The sequence below is a fragment of the Paramormyrops kingsleyae genome, chromosome 18 (genome assembly GCF_048594095.1).
Source record: "Paramormyrops kingsleyae isolate MSU_618 chromosome 18, PKINGS_0.4, whole genome shotgun sequence".
NCBI classification, from domain to species: domain Eukaryota; kingdom Metazoa; phylum Chordata; class Actinopteri; order Osteoglossiformes; family Mormyridae; genus Paramormyrops; species Paramormyrops kingsleyae.
Genome location: NC_132814.1, coordinates 13,117,771 through 13,144,360, shown reverse-complemented (window position 1 = coordinate 13,144,360; position 26,590 = coordinate 13,117,771). Strand labels below are relative to the sequence as shown.

General features: G+C 45.5%; 1 protein-coding gene across 5 annotated transcripts in view; it reads left to right on the top strand.

The window, feature by feature from the left end:
* dclk1a (doublecortin-like kinase 1a) overlaps positions 1-25,129 on the top strand; it is a 60,277-nt gene extending 35,148 nt beyond the window's left edge. For 2 of the 5 annotated variants that reach the window (XM_023805348.2, XM_023805349.2), the window contains 12 exons: positions 11,598-11,692; positions 17,047-17,134; positions 17,386-17,555; positions 17,681-17,800; positions 18,734-18,880; positions 19,959-20,092; positions 20,198-20,275; positions 20,700-20,796; positions 20,884-20,964; positions 21,390-21,503; positions 22,232-22,305; positions 22,448-25,129. In XM_023805348.2, coding sequence (XP_023661116.1) covers positions 11,598-11,692; positions 17,047-17,134; positions 17,386-17,555; positions 17,681-17,800; positions 18,734-18,880; positions 19,959-20,092; positions 20,198-20,275; positions 20,700-20,796; positions 20,884-20,964; positions 21,390-21,503; positions 22,232-22,305; positions 22,448-22,505 — 1,256 coding nt within the window. In that variant the 3' untranslated portion in view covers positions 22,506-25,129. Of the gene's footprint in view, positions 1-6,919; positions 7,045-10,848; positions 10,930-11,597; positions 11,693-12,624; positions 16,552-17,046; positions 17,135-17,385; positions 17,556-17,680; positions 17,801-18,733; positions 18,881-19,958; positions 20,093-20,197; positions 20,276-20,699; positions 20,797-20,883; positions 20,965-21,389; positions 21,504-22,231; positions 22,306-22,447 lie in introns of those variants that run through there. The other 3 variants (XM_023805350.2, XM_072701999.1, XM_072702000.1) reach the window with 3 other exon arrangements.
* The last annotated feature ends 1,461 nt before the right edge of the window (positions 25,130-26,590 follow it).

The window sequence follows — 26,590 nt, the reverse complement described above, 5'->3', positions numbered from 1 at the left end:
CTGACCATGCAGTCCAAGCAAAACACTAAACAGGAAATTGATGATTTATTTCTAAGTAGCTTTTGCAGAACAAAACATTGCACAGGGTATTTTCAGTGAAATAATTCTAGCAGTCAGACCCAATTGTAAAGGATGGAGAGCCCAATGACTCAGAAATATGAATGCAGGATCCCGTGGTGAGCAAACATACATCACAGGAGACCTGTTTACATCCTTCAGAAGGGTACTTCACCCCGAAAAGCTGAATTACCGAGCAACATGTAGAAAAGTGACATTGCATGCGTGACATTGGCTGAAAGAATCTGCGTAATGCTGCCTTTCAGAATCGCTTTATTCAGCTGAATATTCAATGGAGCAAGGTCTAATTCACAGGTCATGCTGGGTAAAAGAGTTATGAAAAGGCAAGTTATGGCTTTTTTTGTCCTGCTATGGGTACAGGGCTTTGTTAAATTGTTATAACTCTTTGGAGCTGCTGCTGTCATGTACCAGCTGTCCTGTATTTATCGCAGTCAGACGGACCTCCGGTTTTATTTGTCTTTTGTGTTTTTATTTGTCAGTGCAGTGATGCTAGTGGGCACTGTAGTATAATCAGGATAGTGTGTAATCTGAGGACAGTGTGTCGGCAGTGAGATGTAGGTGCAGTGATGTTAGTGGGCACTGTAGTATAATCAGGATAGTGTGTAATCTGAGGACAGTGTGTCGGCAGTGAGATGTAGGTGCAGTGATGTTAGCGGGCACTGTAGTATAATCAGGATAGTGTGTAATGTGAGGACAGTGTGTCGGCAGTGAGATGTAGGTGCAGTGATGTTAGCGGGCACTGTAGTATAATCAGGATAGTGTGTAATGTGAGGACAGTGTGTCGGCAGTGAGATGTAGGTGCAGTGATGTTAGTGGGCACTGTAGTATAATCAGGATAGTGTGTAATCTGAGGACAGTGTGTCGGCAGTGAGATGTAGGTGCAGTGATGTTAGTGGGCACTGTAGTATAATCAGGATAGTGTGTAATGTGAGGACAGTGTGTCGGCAGTGAGATGTAGGTGCAGTGATGTTAGTGGGCACTGTAGTATAATCAGGATAGTGTGTAATGTGAGGACAGTGTGTCGGCAGTGAGATGTAGGTGCAGTGATGTTAGCGGGCACTGTAGTATAATCAGGATAGTGTGTAATCTGAGGACAGTGTGTCGGCAGTGAGATGTAGGTGCAGTGATGTTAGTGGGCACTGTAGTATAATCAGGATAGTGTGTAATCTGAGGACAGTGTGTCGGCAGTGAGATGTAGGTGCAGTGATGTTAGTGGGCACTGTAGTATAATCAGGATAGTGTGTAATCTGAGGACAGTGTGTCGGCAGTGAGATGTAGGTGCAGTGATGTGGCCTTGTGTAATCCAGGAAGTGATGTCAGCGGGCAGCTTTTAGTGTGCAGTGAGTTCAGTGGACAGTGTGTAGTGTAACCAGGGCTGTGAAGCTGGAGGCACTGCTGCATGGTCAGCAAAGGTAAGTAATAAGCAGGCGGTGTATTCAGGGCAGTAGAAGGATTCTTAAATGCTCCCAGTCAAATCTTAGTAGCGGCTGTCCTGGTTGGGGAATTGAATATTTTGATGAAACACCGTAAGTAGCACACTGCTGAATGTGAGGAAGGGGGCGGGGGGGGAGAGCGAGGAAGGAGGCTGGTCCCATCTCCTGGGTTGACTCCCCTCTTTCTCTGCATTTGACGTAGCCTGTCTGTCCACCTCCACCTGGGAGGAGATGAATGAGTGATTGCAGTGCTGTGTACCACCTAAGTCCTCCCAGTCACACAGAGTAGATATGTGAGTGCTTTGGGAGGTGCAGTTAACACCACCCCCCACCCCAAACCCGCCACTGTACATCACACAGACTCACCTTTTACAGAACACTAGCCCAGGAGGGTGTTTTTCATTATTATTTTTAAGGCAGCTGCGGTTAGGGTTAGGGTTAGGTTTAGGGTTAGGGTTATATGGAGACGTCCACATGCCCCACGCTTGGAGTGCAGCGCAGCCTGCTAATTTTAAAGTGGTGACACAAGCCGATTTAATCCGCATTTGTATGACGGAATCCAGTAGTGTTCATGCTAACTTAAAGAGCCAGAAAAAGATTAATCCACAGAGCAGCAGTATCACATTGCTGCATATAAAAATAATCCAACCATATTCATTTCTTTGAAAGGGGAGTGAATTCTACAGGTTCCATCTCTTTTGTTTAATATGTAGCATGCTTTTAACAACAAAAGGCAGTGAGCATTAACTGGGAGAAGAGGATAAATATTCCAGTAAAGCAGTTAAATAGGCATTAGAATAGCTCTAAAGTCTAATCTATCCTACCCTGAACCCCATTCTTTTGATTCCTATTTACCTCCTGGTGTGTCTGTGCTCAGTATTTAAAACACTCACAGAGACCTATCATTCCCCATGCCGATTTTGGGCTTTGCTGTTAATGAAATCTCACATGATTGAGGGCGTGAGGGGGTAAGCGGCATAGAGCGAGTGACCAGTGCACCGAGACTGAGTGGCCGCCTTCCTGGGGGTGGTCAGTGAGTAGACGGGTGAGGTGTGAATGTGCAGCCACTCCTGTCATACCCCAGTGGTGGGAGTAGGAACGACAGGATAGAGCAGCTGGCAGAATCGCAGCGGGTGGGGGTAGGTTTGGAGGAGGTCCAGAGTAAAGTGCACTGTGTGAGTCATCATTCATCTGGCCGGGCAGAACTGAGGGATGCACATGTGCGCTGTGTTCAACCCTAAACAGAGCTTGGAGGGGCACAGAGCAGGTAACTGGACAGGAAGATCCCACTCTGCCGTTGTGGGATCTGTTTGAAGAGAGTTATGCTTGTGATGTATTATCAGCCTCACTCGATACTCCCCTCGGACAAAAGCACCTGCTCGATAAATAAATGTAAATGTGCCAGGGCACACTCCACTCCTTTGAATTTTATGTAGTGGAACCAGATGGAAAAGCACAAAAGTCTCGAAAGTGAACAAGCCAGACTGATATAAAGGTAGAAAGGCATTGTTCTTTCTTCCCTTCAGTGCAGAGTGCCAACACTGCTGATGGGCTGGTGAATGGCAGAGCATGGGATGAGACTAAGTGCCCTGATGCTCAGCATAAACTACTGAAGGATCAGTTCCTAGTATTTTAACACTGAAGCCTGCCCAAGTTTTCCTCTGTTGTTGTAATGTAGTCAGTGCTTTCAAAGGGACAGCAAAGGCATGTTTTTTTCTGGGTTTCTTTTTTTCTTGACTGATTGAGCACGTTGAACTTAAAGTACATTACTGTGCAAGTCTTTGGCAAAGAAAATTATGTTTAATTTATCTTCGTGTTGGTGTAAAACTATGATATTATGCCTGTCAGTGTGATAGCTTAACCTTTTCAAAAGCTCTCCCAGTATTTGCAGCAGCGATCCAATACACCCAAGGATTTATTTTTGACTCGATCACCAGCACACTTTGCTTGGTTAATCAGTGCCTCGTTGAATTATTTGACTAATTTAATTAATTAATTGAAATTTAATAAATACATGGATTGGCTGCGGTTCATCTAGCCATCCAACCAGATATCGGTGACTTTTTGAAGAACAGAAGAAATTCTTGTTAGTTTTTATTGTGTTACTGTTCATTTGCATATATTCTAATGTGAAATTGTATTTTGTTCTGAGCATCTATACACTTAGAGAGAGGTAAGGAGCATGCACTGACTACAGTGTGTTGCTGCACCCACGACATGACAAAGCACCTCAGGGATGAGAACCTGAGTGCAGCCATGTGGTGGGTGATACCTCAGCACCACACTAGTCCGACTGGACCAGTGTGAGTTTTTTTCGGTGGCTGGAGTGTCAATCCTGTCATCAACCCCCAAGTTATTCCCTGTAAGTTGAAGGACCTCCTTATAGGGCGGGATGTAGATTAATGCCGTACCCAGGATGAAGCAATTGCAGGTTAAGGGCCTTTAATCAAGGGCCCAATGGAGTAGAATTACTCTGGGCATTCAGGAGATTTGAAACAGCAACCTTCCAGTTGCTGGCACAGATCCCTAGCCTCAGAGTCAGCACTCCGTCCATTTACACTTACTACCAAGATAAATAGCTTTAAATGTTTCTTTTGACTGCCTAAGACCTTTGCACTGTACTGTAGATTAATGAAGATGTTTGTCACATGAATCCAGAAGCACCTGGCTTTGGCCAGTAGATAATATGCTGGGTTTGGATCTCACTTCTGGTACTGATGAAATAGGAAGTGTGACTGGTTCCTCCATAAATCTCTCTGGGCCTGTTCCTGTTGATGCCCACCACCCAGGGCTAAGCCAGACTGATCATTATTCAGCCCATCCGGTTCCACTTGGTGATCGTTTCCGCTCAGCATGCCCCCGTGACTCTAACCTGTCTTCTGGAAAAATAGCTTGTAGCATGGTTTTCAGCACCACCTCCCCCCCACCCCCCCGGACACCATGTGTTAGTTTGGGTCAAACAGCTTGGTGAGTCATGTGGTGCTTGGGGAGGGTGGTACTTCTCACACAACAGCTGAGCTCTGAACCTCTGTGCTTCCATAGCATATGGTGTAGGGGAGGGCGATCTTCCCAGAAAAATCACAATCGATCAATTTTAACACAGTCAGGATCCCTGGTCTGAATTACAATCTTCTCAGTTTTGAAATGTCCTGTCAAGAATATCCGTGTCACTACCTGTGCGCTGGCACAGAGCAGGGAAGCAGGCACAGGAATCGAGGAGTCGGGTGAACGTGGGGTTTATTATGGGTAAATCACAATCATGAACATAGAGCGGCACGTAGGATGGTAAGGCGTTAATGACCAGACAGGGGAAAGACTCACAGAAACTCACTTATATACATAACAATGATTAACACAGTTAGAAACAGCTGGTAACACGGGGATTCCACATGGGGTAGATGAGGGGGCGTGGCACACAAGAGGATCGGCACAATCGGAGCATGACAATGTGGACTAGAACAAACATAAGGACTTATCTGTTAGCACTATTTAAAACACAATATTGCAGTAAAGACACTTTTCAAAATGGTCATTAAATCCTGAGTTAAACTTTATTGTAGATATTAAAGTTGTGTTGGATGCTTTTTACAGTGGTTGAACATATTTATTGTATTACCTCAAGAAGTGCCAACGGTAACCCGACAAAAGCTTCTCAGCCGGCATGCTGATAGCTCACATTGAATTGTTTTTCAAATACATAATGCATGAAAGAGACCCTGTGATAGAGACACTTGATATAATTTTGCCAATCAGCACAGCCATCTAGTAGGAGGTCATTCTGTTAGGAGGTCATCCACGTTATTACTGGCCATCAAGGTTTTTTGCGAAGTTCTCTGTGATTCACCTGAAAAGTAGATTGTGAACATCTTCAAGATTGATCACGGTATTATATCAATCAGATCACCCACCCCTAGTATGGTACCCGTAACACAATCATCAGTAAGGCTTCTCACCAAGTTTCTACCAGTCCCTTAGTTCTTTGCCACCAGTTTTATACTGAGATTTATTTATAAGTTTTCAAAGTGCTCAGAAAGTCCACGGCGGGTGTAGGACCCCCCCCCCCCCCCCACGGTAAACAGAGAGCTTTGTCTGTCAGACAGTAGGGAACACACTTTGTACGACCTAATCAGCCAAGCAGACTTAATCAGCCAAGACAGATGGCAGCCCCTGTATCCTTCTCCACAAGACACTTAAACTCAAGTCCTGTCTCATCACTGAGCAGAGAGACTCGCATACCTTAACTGTGGTCAGTAAAAGATAGAAAGCAGTAAATGAAGAATCTTATATCAATACAGTCTGTGCACATACACTGGGATGCAAGGCATCCCCTTTGGCACAACAAATTGAAATGTAAATCGTGAAAATACATTTTTTGCCCACACCTAACCACCTCTGGCTTAGAAGCATTAAAACCCCATTAAAGGAAACGTTTGAAGTGCAAAACACTTCAGAAGTGTAGGGTTGCTATTTCTCCTCACTCTGATGTGACAGAGGCCTGGCATTTTATTTTGCTGCAGTTCAGTACCTTCAGATCACCCCTCCCCCCAGTTTTTAAGACCGGGAGGGGAAGTGTGTTTATTACTGTCTAGTGAATCCATTTTAACCATGTGAAGATGTGAGTTCTGGAAGCAGCTTGATGCCGAAGCTCTTGGGTGCTGTTTGCCCCCATTCAGGTTCCCATCAAACGCGTCTGACAGTCGGACAGATTCCAAGGTGAGGACATACGGTCAGACATTTGCCCCAAACCCATTCCCTCTATCCCACTTACCAAGGCATATTAAGAGGCTTATCCGCATTGCTGTGGCCAGTGCCCAGTTTCCAGTAGCTTCACCTCCAATTAAACAGTGGAGGTCAGTCCTCCACCTTGGTATTTTTCCCAAAAGGCTGGAGAATGTTCCCTTACCCCAACTGAACTGTACTGACAGTGGGGAACAGAACCTGTTTTTGTACCACTCTGACCCTCTTACATTAAACAGCGTTCCGCTAAATTACACAACTATACGCTCTAAAAAGTACGGCTTGATAAATAAACAGGATTCCTCTCCTGTCCTGATTCACCTGTTTAATGACAGTGATTTCCTTTTAACCCGGTTGGATTTAATATTATTATCCAGTACAATACAGGGTCACGGTGATGTCACAGAGCGTGAAGTGCCTGGATGCCATGACAGCTATCGTTATGATTCTTCCTATTGTTTTTTAGTTAGCTGATGCTTTTTTTCAAAGAAAGATACACTGTCACCCATTTATCCAGCTGTATATTAGTTCGGGTTAAAAATTCAGGGTATAGCAGCTGAGCCTCTTCTGGGACTCTTTGAGGCGATTTGTCTGTGTAATGCATGCTACCTGGTGCCAACAGTGTGTAACCGCCTCAAACTCAAGGCGATCCGTTCTCCATTTTCCCCCAGAGCCTCAAACGTCACCTTCTCCACACACAGCGGGACCAGCTCATCCCCTCGGATACTCCTGCCAGGAGTTCGCAGAGGCCACACTTCTTGTCAATACTATTTAATTAAATACCACCAAGCCAGAGAGGGAGTGTGTTTCGGGCTGATCGATGGGGAACTTCAGAAGCCTCCCCTGAGGCTCCCAACTGATCAGGCCAGACGGGCAGATCTGAAACTGGGGATTCTGGGTAGCTGTCCCAAGTGGACAGTCTGCGCCTCCGTCAAAGTCTATGGTTAGATGGCATGAGTGGAAGAATGCCAGCTATGCCTCTAAAATGTGTTTTTTTTAATCTCCGTCCCCACCCCCGTTTGGTGCCCAGAACCCCTGTTTTTTAACCCATCTCATGGCAGGTGGGCAGCCCCGAATGTGAAGGGACGTTGCTTAGATTAACATCTAAAAACTTCATGTAGATGTGAAAGCAGCTGCTTACGTACAGTAGATTATTTGTATTGTACGCTAATAATACGTGCCATACATGACAAACATTATTAAAAGCTTGATGGTTAGAGTTATCACTAAGCAGTATCCCACTTAATTTACCTTGCACAAATAATTTGTTAGAAATTATATAGAATGGGATTTCTTAAATACTCCTTATTTTGAAATGTGTAAATCTCTTCTGTTTGTTTTTTGCAAATCCTAAAGTGCAGCCATGTGTGACACAAAATGTTTAGGGCATTTTAAGTACTGAGTACTTCATAATTAAAATAACAGATGCCAGATGTTTCTTCATTATATTACACAAAGTCCCTCTGGTATTAATGCTCTTTAATACCTGGGAAAGTTAATGATGCAAAGCTGACGGCTTAATTTAATGCCTTATATAGACATACACCTTCCAAGTAAATTTCCAGGGCAGAAATGTAACAGAAAAGGTATGGGAAAGTGTGCTTTCTCTGCAGTATATCACAGGCTAAATTTAAAAGGCTGGCAGATGGCAAGAATGTAACTTGTTTATTCCAAAGTCACAAACGCATAGACATGTACTCATGCACAATAACATACTATACTGTAGGTACACATGTATTCTCTCACTTAAACACAGATAACTAGACATATGTGCAAAAACCAGTCAGCCATGACATTAATTCCACTGGCAGGTGAAGTTAATAACATTGATTATTGCGTTCCAGTGGCACCTGTCAAGGGTGCCTTTATATATTAGGCAAGTTTTTGAAGTTGATGTGTTGGAAGCAGGAAAAATGGGAAAGGATAATAATTTGAGCGACTTCGACAAGGGCCATAGTGTGATGGGCAGATGACTTGCACAGAGCATCTCCAACACGGCAGGTCATGTGGCGTGTTCCCGGTATGCAGTGGTCAGTACTTACCAAGAGTGGTCCATGATGGGCCAACCGGTGAACTGGCGATGAGGTCATGGGCACCCAAGGCTCATTGAGCGAAGGCTAGTCCGTCTGATCCAATCTCACAGGAGAGCTACTGTAACACAAATTGCCGTTAATATGGGTATGATGGGCGTCAGAACACACAGTGCATCACAGCTTGCTTAGTGTGGGACTGCGCAGCTGCTGACCGGTCAGAGTGCCCATACCTACCCATGTTTTCCACTGAAATTGCCTACAAGGGGCACATGAGCATCAGAGCTGGTCCATGGAGCAATGGAAGAAGGTGGCCTGGTTTGATGAGTCGCATTATGTGTTACATCATGTGGACGGCCAGGTGCACTATGGGAAGAAGGCAAGTTGGAGGAGACATACTAGCCAGTGTTCTGCTGGGAAGCCTTGGGTCCTGGCATTCATGTGGATGTTAGTTTGACACGTACCAGCTAACACCTCTTCATGGCAATGGTATTCCTCAAAGGTTGTGGCCTCTTTCAGCTGGACAGCGCGCTCTGCCACAATGCAAAAATTGGTTTGAGGACACGAGAAAGTGTTCATGGTGTTGACTTTGCCTCCAAATTCCCCAGATCTTAATCTGATCGAGCATCTGTGAGATGTGCTGGACAAACAAGTCCGATCCATAGAGGCCCCACCTTGCGACTTTCAGGACTTAAAGGTTCTGCTGATAACGTCTTGGTGCCAGATAGCACAGGATACCTTCAGAGGTCTTGTGGAGTCCATGCCTCGACGGGTCAGAGCTGTTTCAGTGGCACGAGGAGAACCTACACAATATTAGGCATGTGGTTTTAATGGCTGATCAGTGTATACCAACATAGGGAACAAAGTTCAGAGTGTACACACTCTTACACATGCAGGAACATGTACACGTAAACACAGAAATAGGCATGCAAATGCACACTGACATATACAAGCACTTAAAAAGATAGAAAGAGATGCAGATCCACACAAACTCACAAGCACAGTGACTTCCTTCATACTGCCAGATGTGGACACACTGTACGAAATATATATACAGACAGTCCCAAAACTTGCAAGTTTAGAATTCACACTCAGATATCAAAAGTTCTAGAAGCATGCTGATGGTGCTGGTGGCACCCGGGGTATCTGTGAACCTGTCTGCAAATGGACACAAGCACACAATTCTACTCTAGTGAGGCGACCCGTGTGGCATGAAGCGTGAGAGGCAGCGTTTACCAGCCCCCGCCACCCCCACCCCCACCTCGTCTCCATCACGCCTTCACGGAGCACGCTTGGCACGGGAGCCCAGTCTCTGAGCGCGTGTGTAACTTTGTGTGTGGTGAGGACGACCAATGACAAAGCAGTGGGCTGATTGTGTGTTTGGGTGGTAGGCAGTGTGTGTGCGCGTGTGTGCGCGTGTGTGTGTGCGTGCGTGCATAGGGGTTAAGGTTGTCATAGTTGGGACTAAGATTATACCCAGAGAAATGAATGGAAAGTTCCCACAAAGATATAGACACCTAATCTGTGTGTGCGTGTGTGAATGTGTGTATGTGTTTCTCAGTCCTGCCTCTGATGCTGACGGAATCTGAGTGCATCATTGTCTAGCTTTGTCTGTCAAACTCACTTCAAAGCCTCGCATCTGTTGTCTAAAACCTTGTCCAAAAATGGACCCTTGTGGCTCTTACACACAGCACACAGCGTCTGTCACATGCCACACTGTCCCCTTCCCGGCCGGAGTGTCAGTGGAGGTTTATGCAGAGGGAGGCTAAGCGGGGTCTGATTTTAATGACGATGAATGACAACACACTATTTACACTAATAAGTGTACATTTATTTGTGGGGGGGATGAAGAACAGTTTAGGAGGGTGTAGGCGTGTATGTACATGTGTGCTTCGGGGAGGAACTGCAAAGGGTGCTGGATGTACTGAGCGTGAGAAGAACGAACACATTTAGGAGTGAGGGGCAGGTCTCACCCCCCCTTCGTCATTCTGCTCTTAATCTTCTGTTTCTCTACATTGCTGGTAAAGAACTGTAAGTACAGCGTGTGAGACACGTTACAGCCTGCAGTGCACGAGCGCAGGCTGGGGACTGGACAGGGAGGCAGGGGGGCTGCAGAGTGACATGGAGATACAGAGGTTATTCAGTATCGCTCAGCGACACCCCCCTGAGGACGTGTCGGCATGGTGCCTGTTTTGTTTACCCTCCTCTTAGAACGTCAGGCAGTTCATCTCTGGCACAGCTATGTGATTTTGATGAAGATGCAACTCCATGCGGTGTCTGCCCTTTAATTAAGGTGGGGGGGGGGGGGGGCAGTTCTGGCAATGTGCCCTATACCCGCCTCTCGTTCACACTCGTACCTTTTCTCACGGCTCCCGGCAGGCTAATCCTTCTCCCCTCCCATCCACTGGAGTATCTTTCACTCCCCCATCCTTTCGGGGGCCCCCTCCCCCCACGCGGGCCTTCGCGCCGCCGGCGGGCACGCGTCAGGCTGACGCAGGCCCGCGGGCGGCCAATGGCATGCCGTCGCCGGGTACATCTGGGCCGCTCCCCCCTCCCCTCGTGCTCATTCACTGCATGCGCAGCGGAACGGCGGCAGACTCCCCGCTCTCAGGACTAACACTGTGCCGGCAGCATGCTGCAGTACGCTGAAGGTAGGGCCGGGTCGGGGGGGGCTCCCTGATAGCCGGTCGGGGTTCCAAGGGCTGATGGCTAAACGCTGGGGGGGTTAGCCACCCCGCTAGTTTGTCAGTGAGCTGCCAGGCATTCGCTCCGTGCCGTTCCGTGTTTCATTCTATACGCCGCGGTTTGTTACCATAACCAACAAGGGTGCTGAGAGCTTCTCACTACTTTTATGAAATGCTTGTTGTTATGTTAGTTTCACAGTTTATTAATTACCAATCGTGCCGGTCTTGTGGCAGGGCTGTGTGGACAGGGTGGGATTTTAGTGACGGCTGTGAAGATTCGATGTTCTTGTAGGTTCGATCTGTCTGATGTTCAGATGCTCACCGTGAGTCATAAGGCGGTAGATAAGTGTCGGCAACAGGACTGTCGGAGGGTTTGTTCATTGAAGAAATGACATTTATTTCTCTATAGAATCACTTGCCCATTTGATCCTTATGATGATTTTTATCATTGGCTTTTTTATTATTTATATGAACTGTTAAAATCACTGTCTGAGGCAGACGTGCCGTGTCGTCGGCTGCGTGTGTGTTTTGCATTTCCGAAGCTGCGTGGGCTGTATTCTATTCCCATTCAAGTTCTCATGTACGTTTCTGTTCCTCTCTGTCTTCCTCTCTCTCCCTCGGTCTGGCGGCCACAGTTAACGGGACCCCCGGCAGCCAGCTGTCCACCCCCCAGTCCGCCAAGTCCCCCAGCCCCTCCCCAGCCAGTCCAGGAAGCCTCCGGAAACGCACAGTAAGAGAACCGGCAGCTGCCACTCAAACGTCATCCCATCTCCCCCCCCCCGCCGCTGTTGCTCTAATACAAACACAAACAAGTATATCCTTGCAATTAATATATTAAAACACACGCATGCAGATACACATGCTATCACATATTCACCTGCTCACACACACGCATCATTGGACCGGTCCGGTTTGTTGCATTTGCCGCTGCAGTCGGCCACGATGTCGGCTGTGGATTCGACAGAGACACCATCAGCATTACTTTCAGCGCCGTCCGCATCTGTGTGTAACTGTCATCATGTTCTCACGTTGGCATCCCGCAAAGCCGGTCCCCCATACCAGCCCTGCGAGAGACTGCCGGGTCCCCACCACGGCGAAATGGGCTAGTCAGGGCCAGGCAGGTGGCAGGCAGCACCAGGCACACTCATGCTATAGAAGTCGCAGTATGGCTGCAGCAGTGTGTGCAGTGCATGGATCCCCATAGATACAGGGTGCAGCAGATTCAGTGCAGTTTCACATGCGAGACCATGTCCTGGAGAACATTTAAGTATATTTCATTGTCATGCATTTGGACCGTGAGTACCAACATGTTATAAAATACTGTCAGTATTATTATTAGCTGATAGTCCTGTGCGGGTAAATACACAGTGCTTGTTTACCTGACTCTCTGTGCTCGAGGATGATTAATGAAATTTTCAGCGAAGATCATTATCTGATCGCTGCATTAGGGTTCAAAACAAGGACCTCCAAATCCCTAGTATAGCTCTTTCTCCACCAATCTTAGATTTGGATTGGCATTTATCCACCTTGGCAAAGACATTTATGCACCTTCTTAACAAGATATAGACATGTGCGGTTAAGCAGTTGTGTGTAGTTACACGATCAGCCGTGCACACTCGCGTATACGCGCATGCATTAATGCACTTCCTTCTGTATTCTCAGGACAAGGACAGAATTTCCACTGAAACCCCAGCATAGAGCTCACATTACAGGAGCCATTGGGAGTCGCCAGAATGCTTTTTGGGCTCCAGAAAGGAGACACATCCTTGTTCGAAATGGATCTGAGTTCACAGCTGATATTATTTGAATATAAAATGAAAAGCAATAAGTTTGTACAGAGTATGTATTTAAAAAACGCAGTAGGATATACAGACTGATACAGGGGAGTTGGGTTTGTAAAAGCTTGGCTGTTACCTTGATGAGCATGCAACTAAACAGGAAGAGTTTCTGTTATGTTCAAGTGGTTCAGCATGGATAGCTGATCCAAAGGGTAGCTGATCGAAGGCAGAGAATTGTAGGGCAGATCCCGATCGATCACATTCACAGCCCTTCAAGACCGTCACTTCAGAGCCGACGCTTTACTCTACATAAGCCGTAAACTGTTCCATAAACCGTTTAAGCGTCTCAAATGTGTTTGCTTGAATTGGCTTTGCTCAGAAATCTAGCCCAGCACCACTGTGGCAGGTGAAAATGGTGCCGTATATATTGGATTCATGGGAGAAAGTGGACTCCCACCCAGATGTATAAAACCTGGCTGGGGGTGGCCTCCTCTGCATGTGAGCCAGACACAGCTCTGTGTCCCGCCACCCTAAGAGCATCCATCGGCTGCTGAGTTTCCATACTAATTTCCCTTTCATGCTAATTTCCTTTGATGTCTCCAGATGCTGGAAGGAAAAAGGGGGAAAAAAACGGGAGCTTCCAGAATAGCACCATCTGAGTGGTCATTTTTCTGGTGTCATGCCATGAATCTGAATCTGCTGCTCTGAGTCCTGAAAATGTTCTTGGTAGCTAGAATCCCTGCTTTAGACATTCATCGGAGAACCGGTTTGTCCCACTTCTGTGATGGCATCGCTCCTGGCTGCAGAGAATGAATGAGAATGTGGGACACCCAAGGGTTCCCAGCATGCACTACCAGCTCTCAAACTCAGGAAATAACAACCACGGTAATCGTTTGGAGTCCCCAGTAGTTTAGCAGTCACATTCCTCATCCTCCAAGGAGCAAGGAGGACACAAAGAATGCTGAGCAAGGAGAAAGCTCTGCAAACGAGGTGGAAGATAGCTTGTGGTCAGTCCATGTCCCTTCTGGTTCCCAGCACTCATCCTCTCCTTTCACCTTCCCGTTGGCCCACGCTGAACCCAATGTTGCCAGCCTTGCAGGAGCTTCTGTGGTTCTAGTTCATTCTGTCTTTGGTTCCACTGCTCATGTTGCTGAAGGTTCCACCCCAGAAGATGGGTGATCGTTGGCTGAATTCATTTGCCCTATTGGGTGTCCCGCTTGTCGATATCTAATGAAGGCTAACAACCTTCTGCTTCTTTAGAGCCAGTTGAAATGGGTTTCCTCACTCTTATTAATCAGTATTAATGGTCTTTTATATGTACTGTAGGTATTCTGGATGTTTCTCTGTCCTCAGAGAGCCAGCAGTAGTAGTCGACTATCAAAGGTTAATTTGTCTTTTTCTCGTGGTTTGTTTTCTTTCCTCATGGAAATTCATTTAGGTCTGGTAGCTACTGGTGTGTTTTTTTCTTCGGGAGGCGTAAACATAGACCTGCCTACTTTCACTCTTCAGGGTGTACAGAGCGCCTGGATGCAGAGAGAAGGTGTGAGACGTGAGGTGTGCGGCAAGGTGCCCGCCTCCTCAGCGTGGCACCCTGCCAGTTCCTGTCGTTGCCTCGCAGATAGCTTGGTTAACCATGGCTGTGCCTGTGTTCACTGCTCGCTAACCTCCTGTCGTTAAGCATCCACAGCGGATGGGCATAGGGTGAAGTGAGGTGGTGTGGGAAGGGATAGGGGCTTGTGGGTGATACATGAGCTTATTTGTAAAACATATAGCTCCCCGCTGGAATGTCTCCAGAATACTGTAGTAGCGAATGGCCACATTGTCACTGAGTGCCAAATTAGACTGAAGCATTTGGCCTTCTGTGTGCATTATGGACTGTGCCTGCTTAGGAACTTAACTTCCGAAGCTGAAATGTTTTTGAAGCTGAATTTGCAATGATTGATTTTGAGGTTGGGGAAATCAGCCCGTCCTCCCATTACTCTCTCCACTCTGTCTGCGAAGACACAACCTCTCCAACAATGCATTTTTTGCAAAGAAATGAGTGACAGAGACCAGTAATTGTCCACTGCAAGCTCAATAAAGTAAAAGAAAACAATAGAGGAATATAAAATGAATTCACCCATCCCGCATGTTTCTTAGACCATGAAAGGGTTGCTGATTTCAAAGTATTCTGCTGCCTTAGTTTCTTCTCGTAGTGGAGGCTTAGAAATATCTAGTCACGGTATTTCAGTGCAGGACTCAGAAAACACACACCTCCCACAATGATTCTCCAAGACCTCCATCATCACATACAATTTCAGCTCCATGGCTTTTATATTTTCAGAGCACATGCTTTCATCTTCATTATTCTCCCTGTTCAGTTGCATGCTCTCCACTCTTCTGCCCTTTGTGCATGCGTGAACCAGCATGACCGTATGTGTCTGCGGGAAATGGATCACGGCGTCACGTGTGTTTCGTCAAATAATGTGTGCTTGATAAGGGGAGATTCTATGTAATATCTGCAAGACCTTTGATATGCACAGAAGCAGCAGAAAAGACAACACACCCTGCCATCCAGTGCAATGTTGTACAGACTTTTTTGTTTCTCACAAAAACATGCTGTCGGACCAACTTGGTTATCACTGCTCCCATAATTGTCTCTACATACCCAGTTTATATGTAACACTGATCATCTGAGGATTCTCCTGCTGCTTCTCACACTGGTTTTTTGATTCTTATCCTGAGTTGTGATTTCATTTGTCCTGCCATAATGTCATGTAACATCTGTGTGTTTTGTTGTAACTTGTAAAATTTTTTGCTTTTCTGTGCTGTGTGTGATCCTTATTTTAATGCAGATAAGGAAATCCTCCTTTTCAGGATGCACTGTTATTTAGCTCAGTGAAAGACAGGACAGGGTTTTTGGGTGTCTGTAGTTTTACAGGATGCAGATAAATTTTTTTGCGATTAATTGTCATTGTTGACACACTACAACAAAATTTAACCCATATATGACAACGTGACATAGCAGGGGGCAGCTAATTCAGCACCCAAGGAGCAGTGCTTGGGGGGGGTACTTTAGTGGTGCCTTGCTGGTCAGGGATTCAAACCTGCAATCTTTCAATTACGAGGGCGCCTCCCTAACCATTAAGCCACTGCTGCCCAGATTATGCTGGTGGGAGTTTTGCTTACACAAAAATATTCTGAGGCCCGAACAAATGATTGGTTTGAAGAGATAACCAATCAGATTGTAGAGGAGGTGGATCCAAGCAACTAGAGGATGACCAACCAATCAGATGTCTTAGTCCCGCCTCTTCTACTTGCTTAGATACACCTCCTCTACAATCTGATTGGTTATCTCTCTGAGCCAATGATTTTTCGTTCTGCCCTCAAAAATTTTTTATTTTAGTAAAACAGATGCACACTTTACTTACTTCTTTGTTGCCCACACTGCAGAGAGCATATGTAGCCTATTGGCTGAGAGAGCATTTAGAGATTTGATTGGCATGGACTGGTCAGAGCTGTATTGGAGACCAGCTCCTTCAGAGCCTGGTGCAGTCAGATTCCTTCAGGGCAGTGCAGTCATTTAGAGGCACTGAGGGGAGGAACATCACTCTGCTTAAAGCAAGGTGACACACACTCTAGTGCTTTACAAATACTGGTGAGTCGATTCAATTTTTATACGAAGCATTGGAAAAAGGATTACATCTAAATGTTTTTTTTTGTGTGGCTTCTTTGTGTTTCCATATTGTCCTTTTTATTTTATTTTATTGTTCAATTAATGTTTATGTTCTAAACTGATGTGCAGTATAATAAAGTAAAATTGTAAAATTTGGCCAGTGTTCTAACAGAGAATTTGCTAAGCTAACTTAGAATTGAATTAGCTGATATACCTTTTTGCATGTCAGAAATGGAACCTGGAAGTAGGAAGTGCCCTTATTTGGTCAAAGGAAGTGCTCTCAGCCCTGACCCAGCCAGCTGACTCAGTATTGTGAACATATTATTAGCACCACTTGCCTAAACCATTCCCATGGAAACCAGAATTCTGTGTTCGCGGCTGACATCTATATAAGCCGCAAATGAGATTTAGAACAGGGAAAAAAAAAATGCTAGTCTGAAAGCAAAAATTACACTGGCTCTTGTGAGGCTACATTCACAGTGGAGGAATGTGCAGTTCTAAGTACTAGTATAAGGTTAGTTACCTTAGCTACCTGGATAGAAGTACTGTAGTTAGTAGTGGATTAGGGCGTTTTTTCATGGTGTTGACATTTGGAGTTTAGGCGGCTTTAATTCCAGGATTACACTAACTGTCTTTCCCCTCCTCCTCTAGGGATCCCAGGACAGCAACTCATCCCTGTCTCTTACCTCTACCAAGGTGTCCAACTCCATAGAAGAAGGTGATGGTGCAGGGAGTGAAGGTAAGAGGTGGGGAGTGAATATACTGTGGTAGTATGTGGAGGAGAGGGGGGGCAGTCCTCTATCAACAGTGAGATACCCAGATCTCTCAGGAGAAGGTGAGGAAGGATAGACGTTGATTTACAAGAACTTTGTACTGAGTGTAGTGGGTGGGAAGGAGGGAACCATTGTGGCGTAGAAAGGTAGAGAGGAGCTTCTCCCCCTCTCCACTAGAGACTGACCTCTAACACCCTCGCTTGTGTCGTCATTTCAGCCGAGGCAATGAATGACTGCCCCCCAGTGCCCGCCTCCATAGCCGAGAGATACAAGGTGGGCAGGACCATCGGAGATGGCAACTTCGCTGTGGTGCGGGAGTGCGTGGAGCACTCGACGGGCAGGGAGTACGCTCTGAAGATTATCAACAAGGGCAAGTGCAGAGGAAAGGTATGCGAGGCAGTGTGCATGGAAGTGGCCCTCTGAGCATGTCCACCCAAGAGGCGGAAGTCGGTTTGCGGTCTGAGTATTGGATTTATCCGGCTGATGCCCGTGACCAATCTGTTCGTTCCCAGGAGCACATGATACAGAACGAGGTGTCGATCCTCCGACGAGTCAAACACCCCAACATCGTCCTGCTGATTGAGGAGATGGACACTTACAGTGAGCTCTACCTGGTTATGGAGCTGGTCAAGGTATGGTTATCCTTAGTCAACACAGCTTTCTTGACATAAGATGCCTCTGTCCATGTCCATGTCTGAGGAACGCTGATGAATATGTGCGTTCCAAGATCATTTTCAAGTCACTCCTGAGGAAAACCACTTGATTTTTGTACTCCTTCTGGTCCTTACAGCTTCTTCAGTCTTTGAATTTTAGCTGTGTCCTACCTTCCGTGCTGCTTTACAGCCTTTGAGGCTGAAGTCCTGTTTTTACGCCACTAAGCACAACACTCGGCCCAAAACATCTCTGCATGTGTGCGTCGGTAGCAACGAGCAAGGAGTCGAAGCTTTTAGTGCCTGGTTTGGTTAACAAGGCCGCTCCAGACCAAATGATGGAACGTAATCACTGTAGAAGATGGTGTGTCTGTATCCTACTTCATCCCAAACCGAGATGAACATTCGGGTCGAAGAGGCAGAGATGTGTCAGTGCACTGTGGGTGGAGAATCGCTGTGTGACAGCCTTTTTCATTTTAATGAGTGTTCCTGAGACGAGCCGGGCCTGTTCAGAGTGGAGAGCTATTTTGGGCTGTTGCTCTACTTATTAGCCTCGGAGACGGAACTCTTATACATGTCAGAGAAGGGGAAAATAGGCCATATTTCTTACAGCCTCTGAAAAGATTTGGAGACAACAAGGCATTCCTTGAGGATGGGTGGGCAGCTGAGGCTGATGCGGAGGGTCTCAAGGGGAAACATCTGGAACCTTGGTGAAAGCTGAAGTTTTGTGGTTTTCCTCAAGTGACTCTTTTTCAATGAAATGTTTGTGTTTAAAAAAAATACTGAAACATAGATAGTAACCTAAGGGTTCGGCTTGGTCATCAGTCCTGCTAGTAGAGGTGGAATGATTGGCCGTCTGCGCAGGAGTGATCTCACAGCTGTTCATTGGGACCTGCATTCTGTGTTTCTGTCCAGGGCGGTGACCTTTTTGATGCTATTACCTCCACCAACAAATACACAGAGAGAGATGCCAGTGGTATGCTACACAACCTAGCCAGCGCCATCAAGTACCTACACAGCCTCAACATCGTCCACCGTGACATAAAGCCAGAGAACCTGCTGGTGAGGCCAGTGTGTGTGTGTGTGTGGGGGAGGGAGGGGGGCTATTATATGCCTCCTATCTTTTGTCTGACTGCCTGTCAAAATCTTTACAGTGATAAAAGATTCAACTGTGCAGTAAACAAATATATGGGTCAGTCTTATGAATATTAATTAAATCATCTCTCAAGAAGTAACTTTGAAACCATGAACGTAAAATTCAGAAGTGCTTCAGGATTGTTTTTTTCACCTCTGTTGAACTGTATTCGACAGCTAGGGAAAAAAAAATCCAGTTTCCTGAGAGACAAAATGAAAGGGTCTGTTTGTTATTTCCCCTCGTCTCGGTGGCCCCCGTCAATGGCTGTGAAATTGGGAGCGGGGGGGGGGGGGGGGGGCAGCGCTGGCTTCTCGGCACCATACTCCCCCACAAAGCCCCGCGGGTCGAGGAAAACCGTAAAAATAAACTTGGTTCTGGCTGTACTCAGCACCAAAGGGCAGCTTCTAAATCCAGCGGCATGCACGGTATCATCCACGCGAAGAGGAGGGGGATGATTCATTGCCTCTGCTCGTGCTCCGAAGCACTGCTTTAAACAGGCTGTTGGCGAGGCCTAGGGATCAGCGGGACTGTCACTGTGTAAGGAACAGGCAGGCGTCTGTTCCGGTGTGACAAGCCGGAAAAGCGCCAGACTCTCAGAGACTCATATACCATCTCTTATGCATTTTGAGTGCCTGAATTGACCTGAATTTTCAAAAATAAGTAGCTTTCTAGGGCTGTCTGCTAGCAAGAGATCAAATTCTCTCATTGCCAGTTTGCATATATTTTTTATGCTGGCTGAAATTAATCATTACCTTCACAATTGGAGACATTTTCTGTGATTTTGTTTTACTTAATTTGGCAACCCAGAATGCTTTGTGCTGGGGTCCCACTGTTCTTGCTAGCTCTGTGAATGTGCCAAACATATCTTCATGCACATACACGAGGCCTATTCTCTTGGTGGTTTGTGTTATTGTGAATGTGTCCGTGTAACAGCGAAATACACTTAAAATATAAAACAGTAGCTGTTTTGGTGTGAATCATCACCATCACTGTTCTGTACCCTAGGTGTACGAACACCAAGATGGTAGCAAATCCCTCAAGCTTGGTGATTTCGGCTTGGCCACAGTGGTGGACGGACCCCTCTACACCGTCTGTGGGACCCCCACATATGTAGCACCAGAGATCATTGCAGAGAGCGGGTAAGAAAGCCACTTCCTCTCCGTCAACAGTCTGCATGCTGTCTCCCGCTATTGGCTACCTTATTCATCGCCCTTCCCTGCTGCTCACCGCTGATCTGTCCGCAGGTACGGCCTCAAAGTGGACATCTGGGCAGCCGGCGTCATCACCTACATCCTGCTCTGCGGCTTCCCTCCATTCCGTGGGTGGGTTCTCAAGTCACCCCCATCTTTACTCGTTCCGCAGCCACCATTATCCAGAACGATACTCAATGCCAGTACAGCACTTTGCGCTGCATAATTATCTCAAGATGTTACACTATAACACTAATATAATGTTATCATTCGAAGAATATTGAATGTTAGTTGTTTATGGAACATCAGTAATATACATGCAAACAAACTGATTCTATTAAGTTTGTTTGGTATTTGTGTGGATACCCGACTCATTTTAGTTAAAAACCTTCTGCTGTGTCCCAAGTTATTCTGGAGTATTGCAGTGGCATTGGGCTGGAGACTGAATAAGCCGAATAAAAATTGTTTTATTTAACCTGAAAACAGTTTTCATTCTACATTCATCACAAACAGGTGTCTGTGTATAAAAGATCTGACCACAATTTATTTCTTGCAGAAGCAGTGAAGATCAGGAAGTTCTCTTTGACCAGATCCTTATGGGGCAGTTAGATTTTCCATCACCCTACTGGGATAATGTGTCCGACTCTGCAAAGGTATGTGATTTGGTATATGCCAGTCTGTGTAGTTGTGTGCATGTACATGGTGTGAGTCGTAGCATACTTTGGCTTTTGTCTCTTCAGGAGCTGATCACCTGCATGCTCCAGGTGGAAGTGGACCAGCGCTACACAGCCCTGCAGGTTCTAGAGCATCCTTGGGTCAACGTAAGTGACCCACGGCACAACCCCAGAAAAGGCAACAAGTAACATACTGATCTGCATGACTCCCGTGTTGGCTGGGGTATAGCTAACTCATTGTTTTCCAGTCTGGTTCTCTGGACCCACAGTTGGTCCATGTTTTTGCTCCCTCCATGCTGTTTTCCATGCAGACCACAAAAACTTAGACTTTCTGTGGGTCCCAGAGGAGCGGATTGGGAAACACTGAGCTGACTGGCACACGCAGTGCTCAGGAACTAAGCCATGCAGGAATATGTGAAAGTAAAAATGGCAGGCCGACCATCCCGGAATAAGGGACAGGCACTAGAACAGTTATAGCACCGGTGCAGGTGTTCCTGACATGGCGGCCCGCCTGCCCGCCCGCTGTGCTCTGCGTCGCCTCCCCTCACCTGTGTTCCCTTCACATCTCACAGGAAGATGGCCTGTCAGAGAATGAGCACCAGTTGTCTGTTGCTGGGAAGATCAAGAAGCATTTCAACACTGGGCCCCGAGCTATCAGCACCACGGCTGAAGTGTCTGTCATCACGGTAAGCCCCGCCTCCAGGGAGCCATAAATAACATGAAAGGGCACAGAACCTATTTCAGCATTTAGTCAGTTGATATTTGAGCATAAATATATGAGAAATACACTAATGTAATCTTAGGATTTAGGAAGCACTTTCATATTGGGTCTGAACAGTTTTCATCAAGAACTTCTTTTGGTTGCAGGTAAAGTGTATAGTGGAGCACAAATGTGACAAGGCAGTTGTCTAGTGAAAATTACAGCCTATTAGAAAACAGTGAAATTGGCATATTGCTTAATCTGAGCAGTGCTGTCAACTGCTCTCAAAAAGCTCAGACATCAAATATCCACCTGCAGACTCGCTGCTCGTTTAATTAGGCCTGAAATCTTCTGCATCCCTGCAGTATTAACTCTTATGTGTGGGCGAAACCAGGAGTCTTGCCATCGCATGCCATGTTCTCATTTTTTTCATTTCATTTACAGAAAACAATTAGGTATATAGAAACTGGGTCCAAAACACAAAGAGCCAAAGCAAATAAGTTTATGGACATTTTGACATTTATTAGACTCGTCTAATGCTTGTGTTCAGAACATCTTTCTGTATCGTTTGGTGCTCCACTGCCACCTGGAGGACGGGGGCATAATCACACAGCAGCTCTGGTTAAGTGTCTTGAGAATACAGAAAGATGACTTGAGCTCAAGAGATGGTTATCAAAACAGTACAGTGAATTCCCCTCATTTCTGTTTGCACAGATGGACCCCAGCTTAACCATCCAGAGATCAGGGTCCTTGGACTTCTACCAACACCCAGGAATGTACTGGATAAGGTATGATACACAATCTCCATGGCGACGTGCTAGTGACTCTCTTAGCATGTCCAGATACAGTGTCACCCCTCCCCCCAACCCCTTTATAAAATGCTGACAGGTGGCCTGTTTTTCTCCCCTCTGCCCAATGTACCTTTTCCAGACCACCACTCCTGATAAGGAGGGGTAGATTTTCAGATGAGGACGCCACCAGGATGTGAGGTCCATGCCCCACCCAGCAGTTCTGCCTCCCTCCCTGCCACCGCCAACTGGAACCTGAGCCCCTCCACTGGGACAGAGTCCATCCGCCCGCCCAACTCGCCCATCTGGAGTGCTCCCCGACACCTCCCCCTACCTCACCCAGTGGGGGACAGAAGAGGAGAGAAGGCGGGGAGTCCATGGTGGATGGGCAGGGGGCGGGGGGACGCATAGAGGGACAGAGGAGTTTGAAGGAGCAGGAAAGGGAATGTGGGCGGAAGCCATGGCATCGCTGAAGGGCGACGGCGGGGTGATCCGCTGAGATGTGACAGTACGCGAGCCTTTGTATCCGAGTGCCACTTTGTATATTTGCCTCATTTGTACATTTCTTTTTTTTGTTTTTAATTTAAGCATATATAGTTTTTTCACTTTTTTTCATTTTGATTAACCCAAGGGAAATGTATCATTTCAATTAAATTTTAATGCTTTATTTTAATTCAGTGTCTTTAAGTCAAATCTCACTGAGATTGACACTTGGCAGGTGCTCAAGTGACTGTGATCTTTTAGAATCATGCCTTTACTCTTGACCTGTCTGTAACCTCCTTGGAAACAGAGCTGTACCAATACATGAAGGCAAATTTATATATTTTTATGTTAGTGAATCATATATTATAAATCTATCATTGTTGCTTTTAACAATGTAATAGCATGCATAATCGATCTGAATTGATCTGACAATATATGTCACTTTTCAGTGTGCTACAAACCATACAGAACATCACATGGAGTGGCAATAAGTGATATGGTTTGCAATATATGGGACATTTGTCAATGTTTTTGTGAAGGGATACCTTTTATGGATTTAATGGCATTTTGTCTTCAGTTGATGCTTTAAGCAAGTAGCTGTGACAAGGACATTTCTTTCATGACAGCTGGGACTTCTGTCCAGTTTGGCAGAAATCACTCAGACTAACTGGGGCCTTTTGTTAGTATGTTGGGAGAAAAATATCTCCCATGAGTTGGTCCACCCCCTTGTAGCAGACAGACACCTTGCAGGTTTTTGCAGAAACAGAACTCAGTGCCTGGCCAACAGTATGCAGAAACCAGACAGCTTTCACATCTGTGGCATACTGGTTTATAAAACAATGGGAATTGTTTATATATATAAAAAAAGCTTTAGAAAAGAATAAGATTTGTGATAATACATGTCTATCTCATGTATATAATATAATTTTATTCGTTTTATATATGTATGTAGGAGAAAAATGTAAAAAATCTTGCATACAAAGCAAAAACGTCCAGTTGCCATTCTCACACGGTCATTGTCTTTTGACCACTTAGTCTTTATATTTAAAACATGTTGGTGGACAGGCCACACTCAAGGGTTTGTCGCTAGATTATGACGTCATTTGCCCATGACAGAGTCTTTAACAACATGCTTGATCTATCCGAACGTCTTACGCCTAATGGCACGCGAAGGAGTCGGACCTGTGCTCGCGTACCTGAAGCCATGAAGTGCTGCTGCGGCATTTCAAGCGAAAAACGTCAAACTGTGTCGTATAATTGTTCGTCTTCATTTTCAGTGCTTATCGTTTTCTCTGAGCATTCAGTTTAAAAACGAAACACATTGCTACATTTGTGTCAGGCTGTCTTTCAGTGAACTGTATGCCGAGCGGCGCCTGTCCATCTCGCGTGCTTAACCCCGATAGCTACGGCAGGCTGAGTGGAGCAGGGATCGTAAATGGATTTGGCGATCGGTCAAGCACAGGCGCTCTTAAAGTAGCCAGCTGAGTTATGTTTATATGGAGAATTTGTTATTACAATGTGGGGATACTGAACCGTTACTGTTGATTGCGGGGGTGGAAGAATTTTCAACGCTAAATGAAGCGAATGAACGGTCAGAACAGGAAGAAATGTTATGCAAAGTTCTGTGAACATGTAGCATTTTATAATTGCCAGCTGATGTTTTCTGTTTCATACTTTTATTAAACGTGATTGGGAATTTTGTGAATTCTTCTGCAGTACTCAAGTAAACGTAATCAGGAAAATAGATTAAAGTATGGTTTTACTTATTAGCAGGACATTATTTGTAGACGGAAAAAACCAAAATGAAGCCAGAAGAGGTGATACCTACGACACTTGCAATAAATAAAATGACCGACGGCGCACCTGTTTGTCCCAAGTCTGACCGTGCAGTAACCCACAAGCAGCGCAGCTGTTTTAAACTGATGGAAATTATACCATGAAACGGACATATTAAATGAAGCCCCAGGCTTTCATCGCTGCTTAGCGTATCGCTATGCGGTTATGGTCGCCCACGCTGTACAAGCTGGCGCTAGTGCTGCCATCTACTGGTTAGGAACAGACGTAACGGTTTATGTACTCGGCTAAAAGATGTCTATTTGTCAATGTATAATGCTGTTATTTAGCTGCATTTCAATCAAGTGTAATGTTCGTCAGTTAATCCAAGAGTCGAAGAAGGAGTGTGAGTATTACCACACGCCATTTGCTGTACAGTAGTTTCAGCATTAATGTTTGCAATGAATTTGTAGTTTTGCTCTTCGGAGGGATTCCAAATGCATTATATGAATTTTGCAACTGGCATGTTGCAATAATACATAAATAAAAGTGGCTGTTTGTTTCAAAATATTTAAGATGGTGGTTATGTTACGGTACAGGTTTTCATCAGTAGGGATTTCCAGCTTCTGACAGAAAAAAGCACAACAGATATAGCTGTTCTGTACGCTGACTTTGATCTTGCGGTGTGTTACTTTACAATGTTCCAACATGTACTGTAATTTGGTATTTTGTCTGAGTATTTGCCTACAGACATGCTTAACATGCATGATAACGTAACTGCTGAACTTGAATAAGATTCCCAGGATAATAAGTTATTATATTGTATACACTATGTTTGTGTGTGTGTGTGTGCGTGTTGACAGTGGATTTTTAATCTATGACTTCATAGCCTTTTGTAAAGTGCTTCATGGTTGTTATGTAATGTCAAAATTCCTAACTCGATGTCCAGAGGGGTAGGCTTGTTTTTGGCCTGTAAAGATGAAGCCATCTAATCCTAGAATATTGACGTACAATCGCGAAAACAATACTGAACAATAAAGATGCCAAACTTCATAATACTTCTCTTATTAAATGCACCAATGTTAGTGAAATATTTGAACAAAGACTGAAAATGTACAAAAATGCATAAGGCTAAGCAGGGGGCAGTGGTGGCGTAATGGTTAGTGAAACGCGGCACATAAGATTGCTGGTTTGAAACCCAGAGCAAGATACTGTTCCCTGCTATGTCACATATGGGTTAAATGCAGAGGACATATTCATTGCTGTACACTAATCACTTTCATGGGGCTCATTGACATTATTATAATAAGCCTCAATGCAGAAGTCCAGTTGCATTTTTTTTGAGGAATGCAATAGTGAACATCACCATGAATGGCTGAATATTGCATTTGCACTTATACATCGCACTTCAAGACACCCAAAGCACTTTATAGAACCAATGGGGAGTCATTTCAACCACCACCACTGTGTAACACCCACCTGGATGATGCGACAGCAGCCATTCTGCACCAGTACGTTCACCACACAGTAGCTAAGGTGGTGAAGGGGCAGGAGAGAATTTACCAGTAAGATAAAGGCGATGATTAGGAGGCCAGATCTGATAAGGCCACAGTGAGCAATTTTAGCCAGGAACATAAACACGAGCACAAGGCCATTCAGACATCAGGCTACCACCCCTGCTCTTTTGAAAGATGCCCAAGGATGTTTTTATAACCTCAGACAGTCAGGACCTTGGTTTAACATCTCATCCAAAGAATGGCACAATTTTTACAGCACAAAATCCAACACAGTTTGCAGATTTCTCTGCTCAAACACAATCATAATTGGCTAATTGCCAGGTTTAGTAAGTGTGTTTTGGCAGGGAAATCTGGAAACTGTGTTGCAGACTGGCCCTCCAAGACTGGAATTACGGAGCCCTGGACTAACTTGTTCTGGACATCCCCGGATGTTCCTGAGCCAGCTGAGTGATGTAATCCTTCAAATCGGTCTTGAGTTTGCCTCAGGGCCTCCATCCAGTGAGGTACTCCCC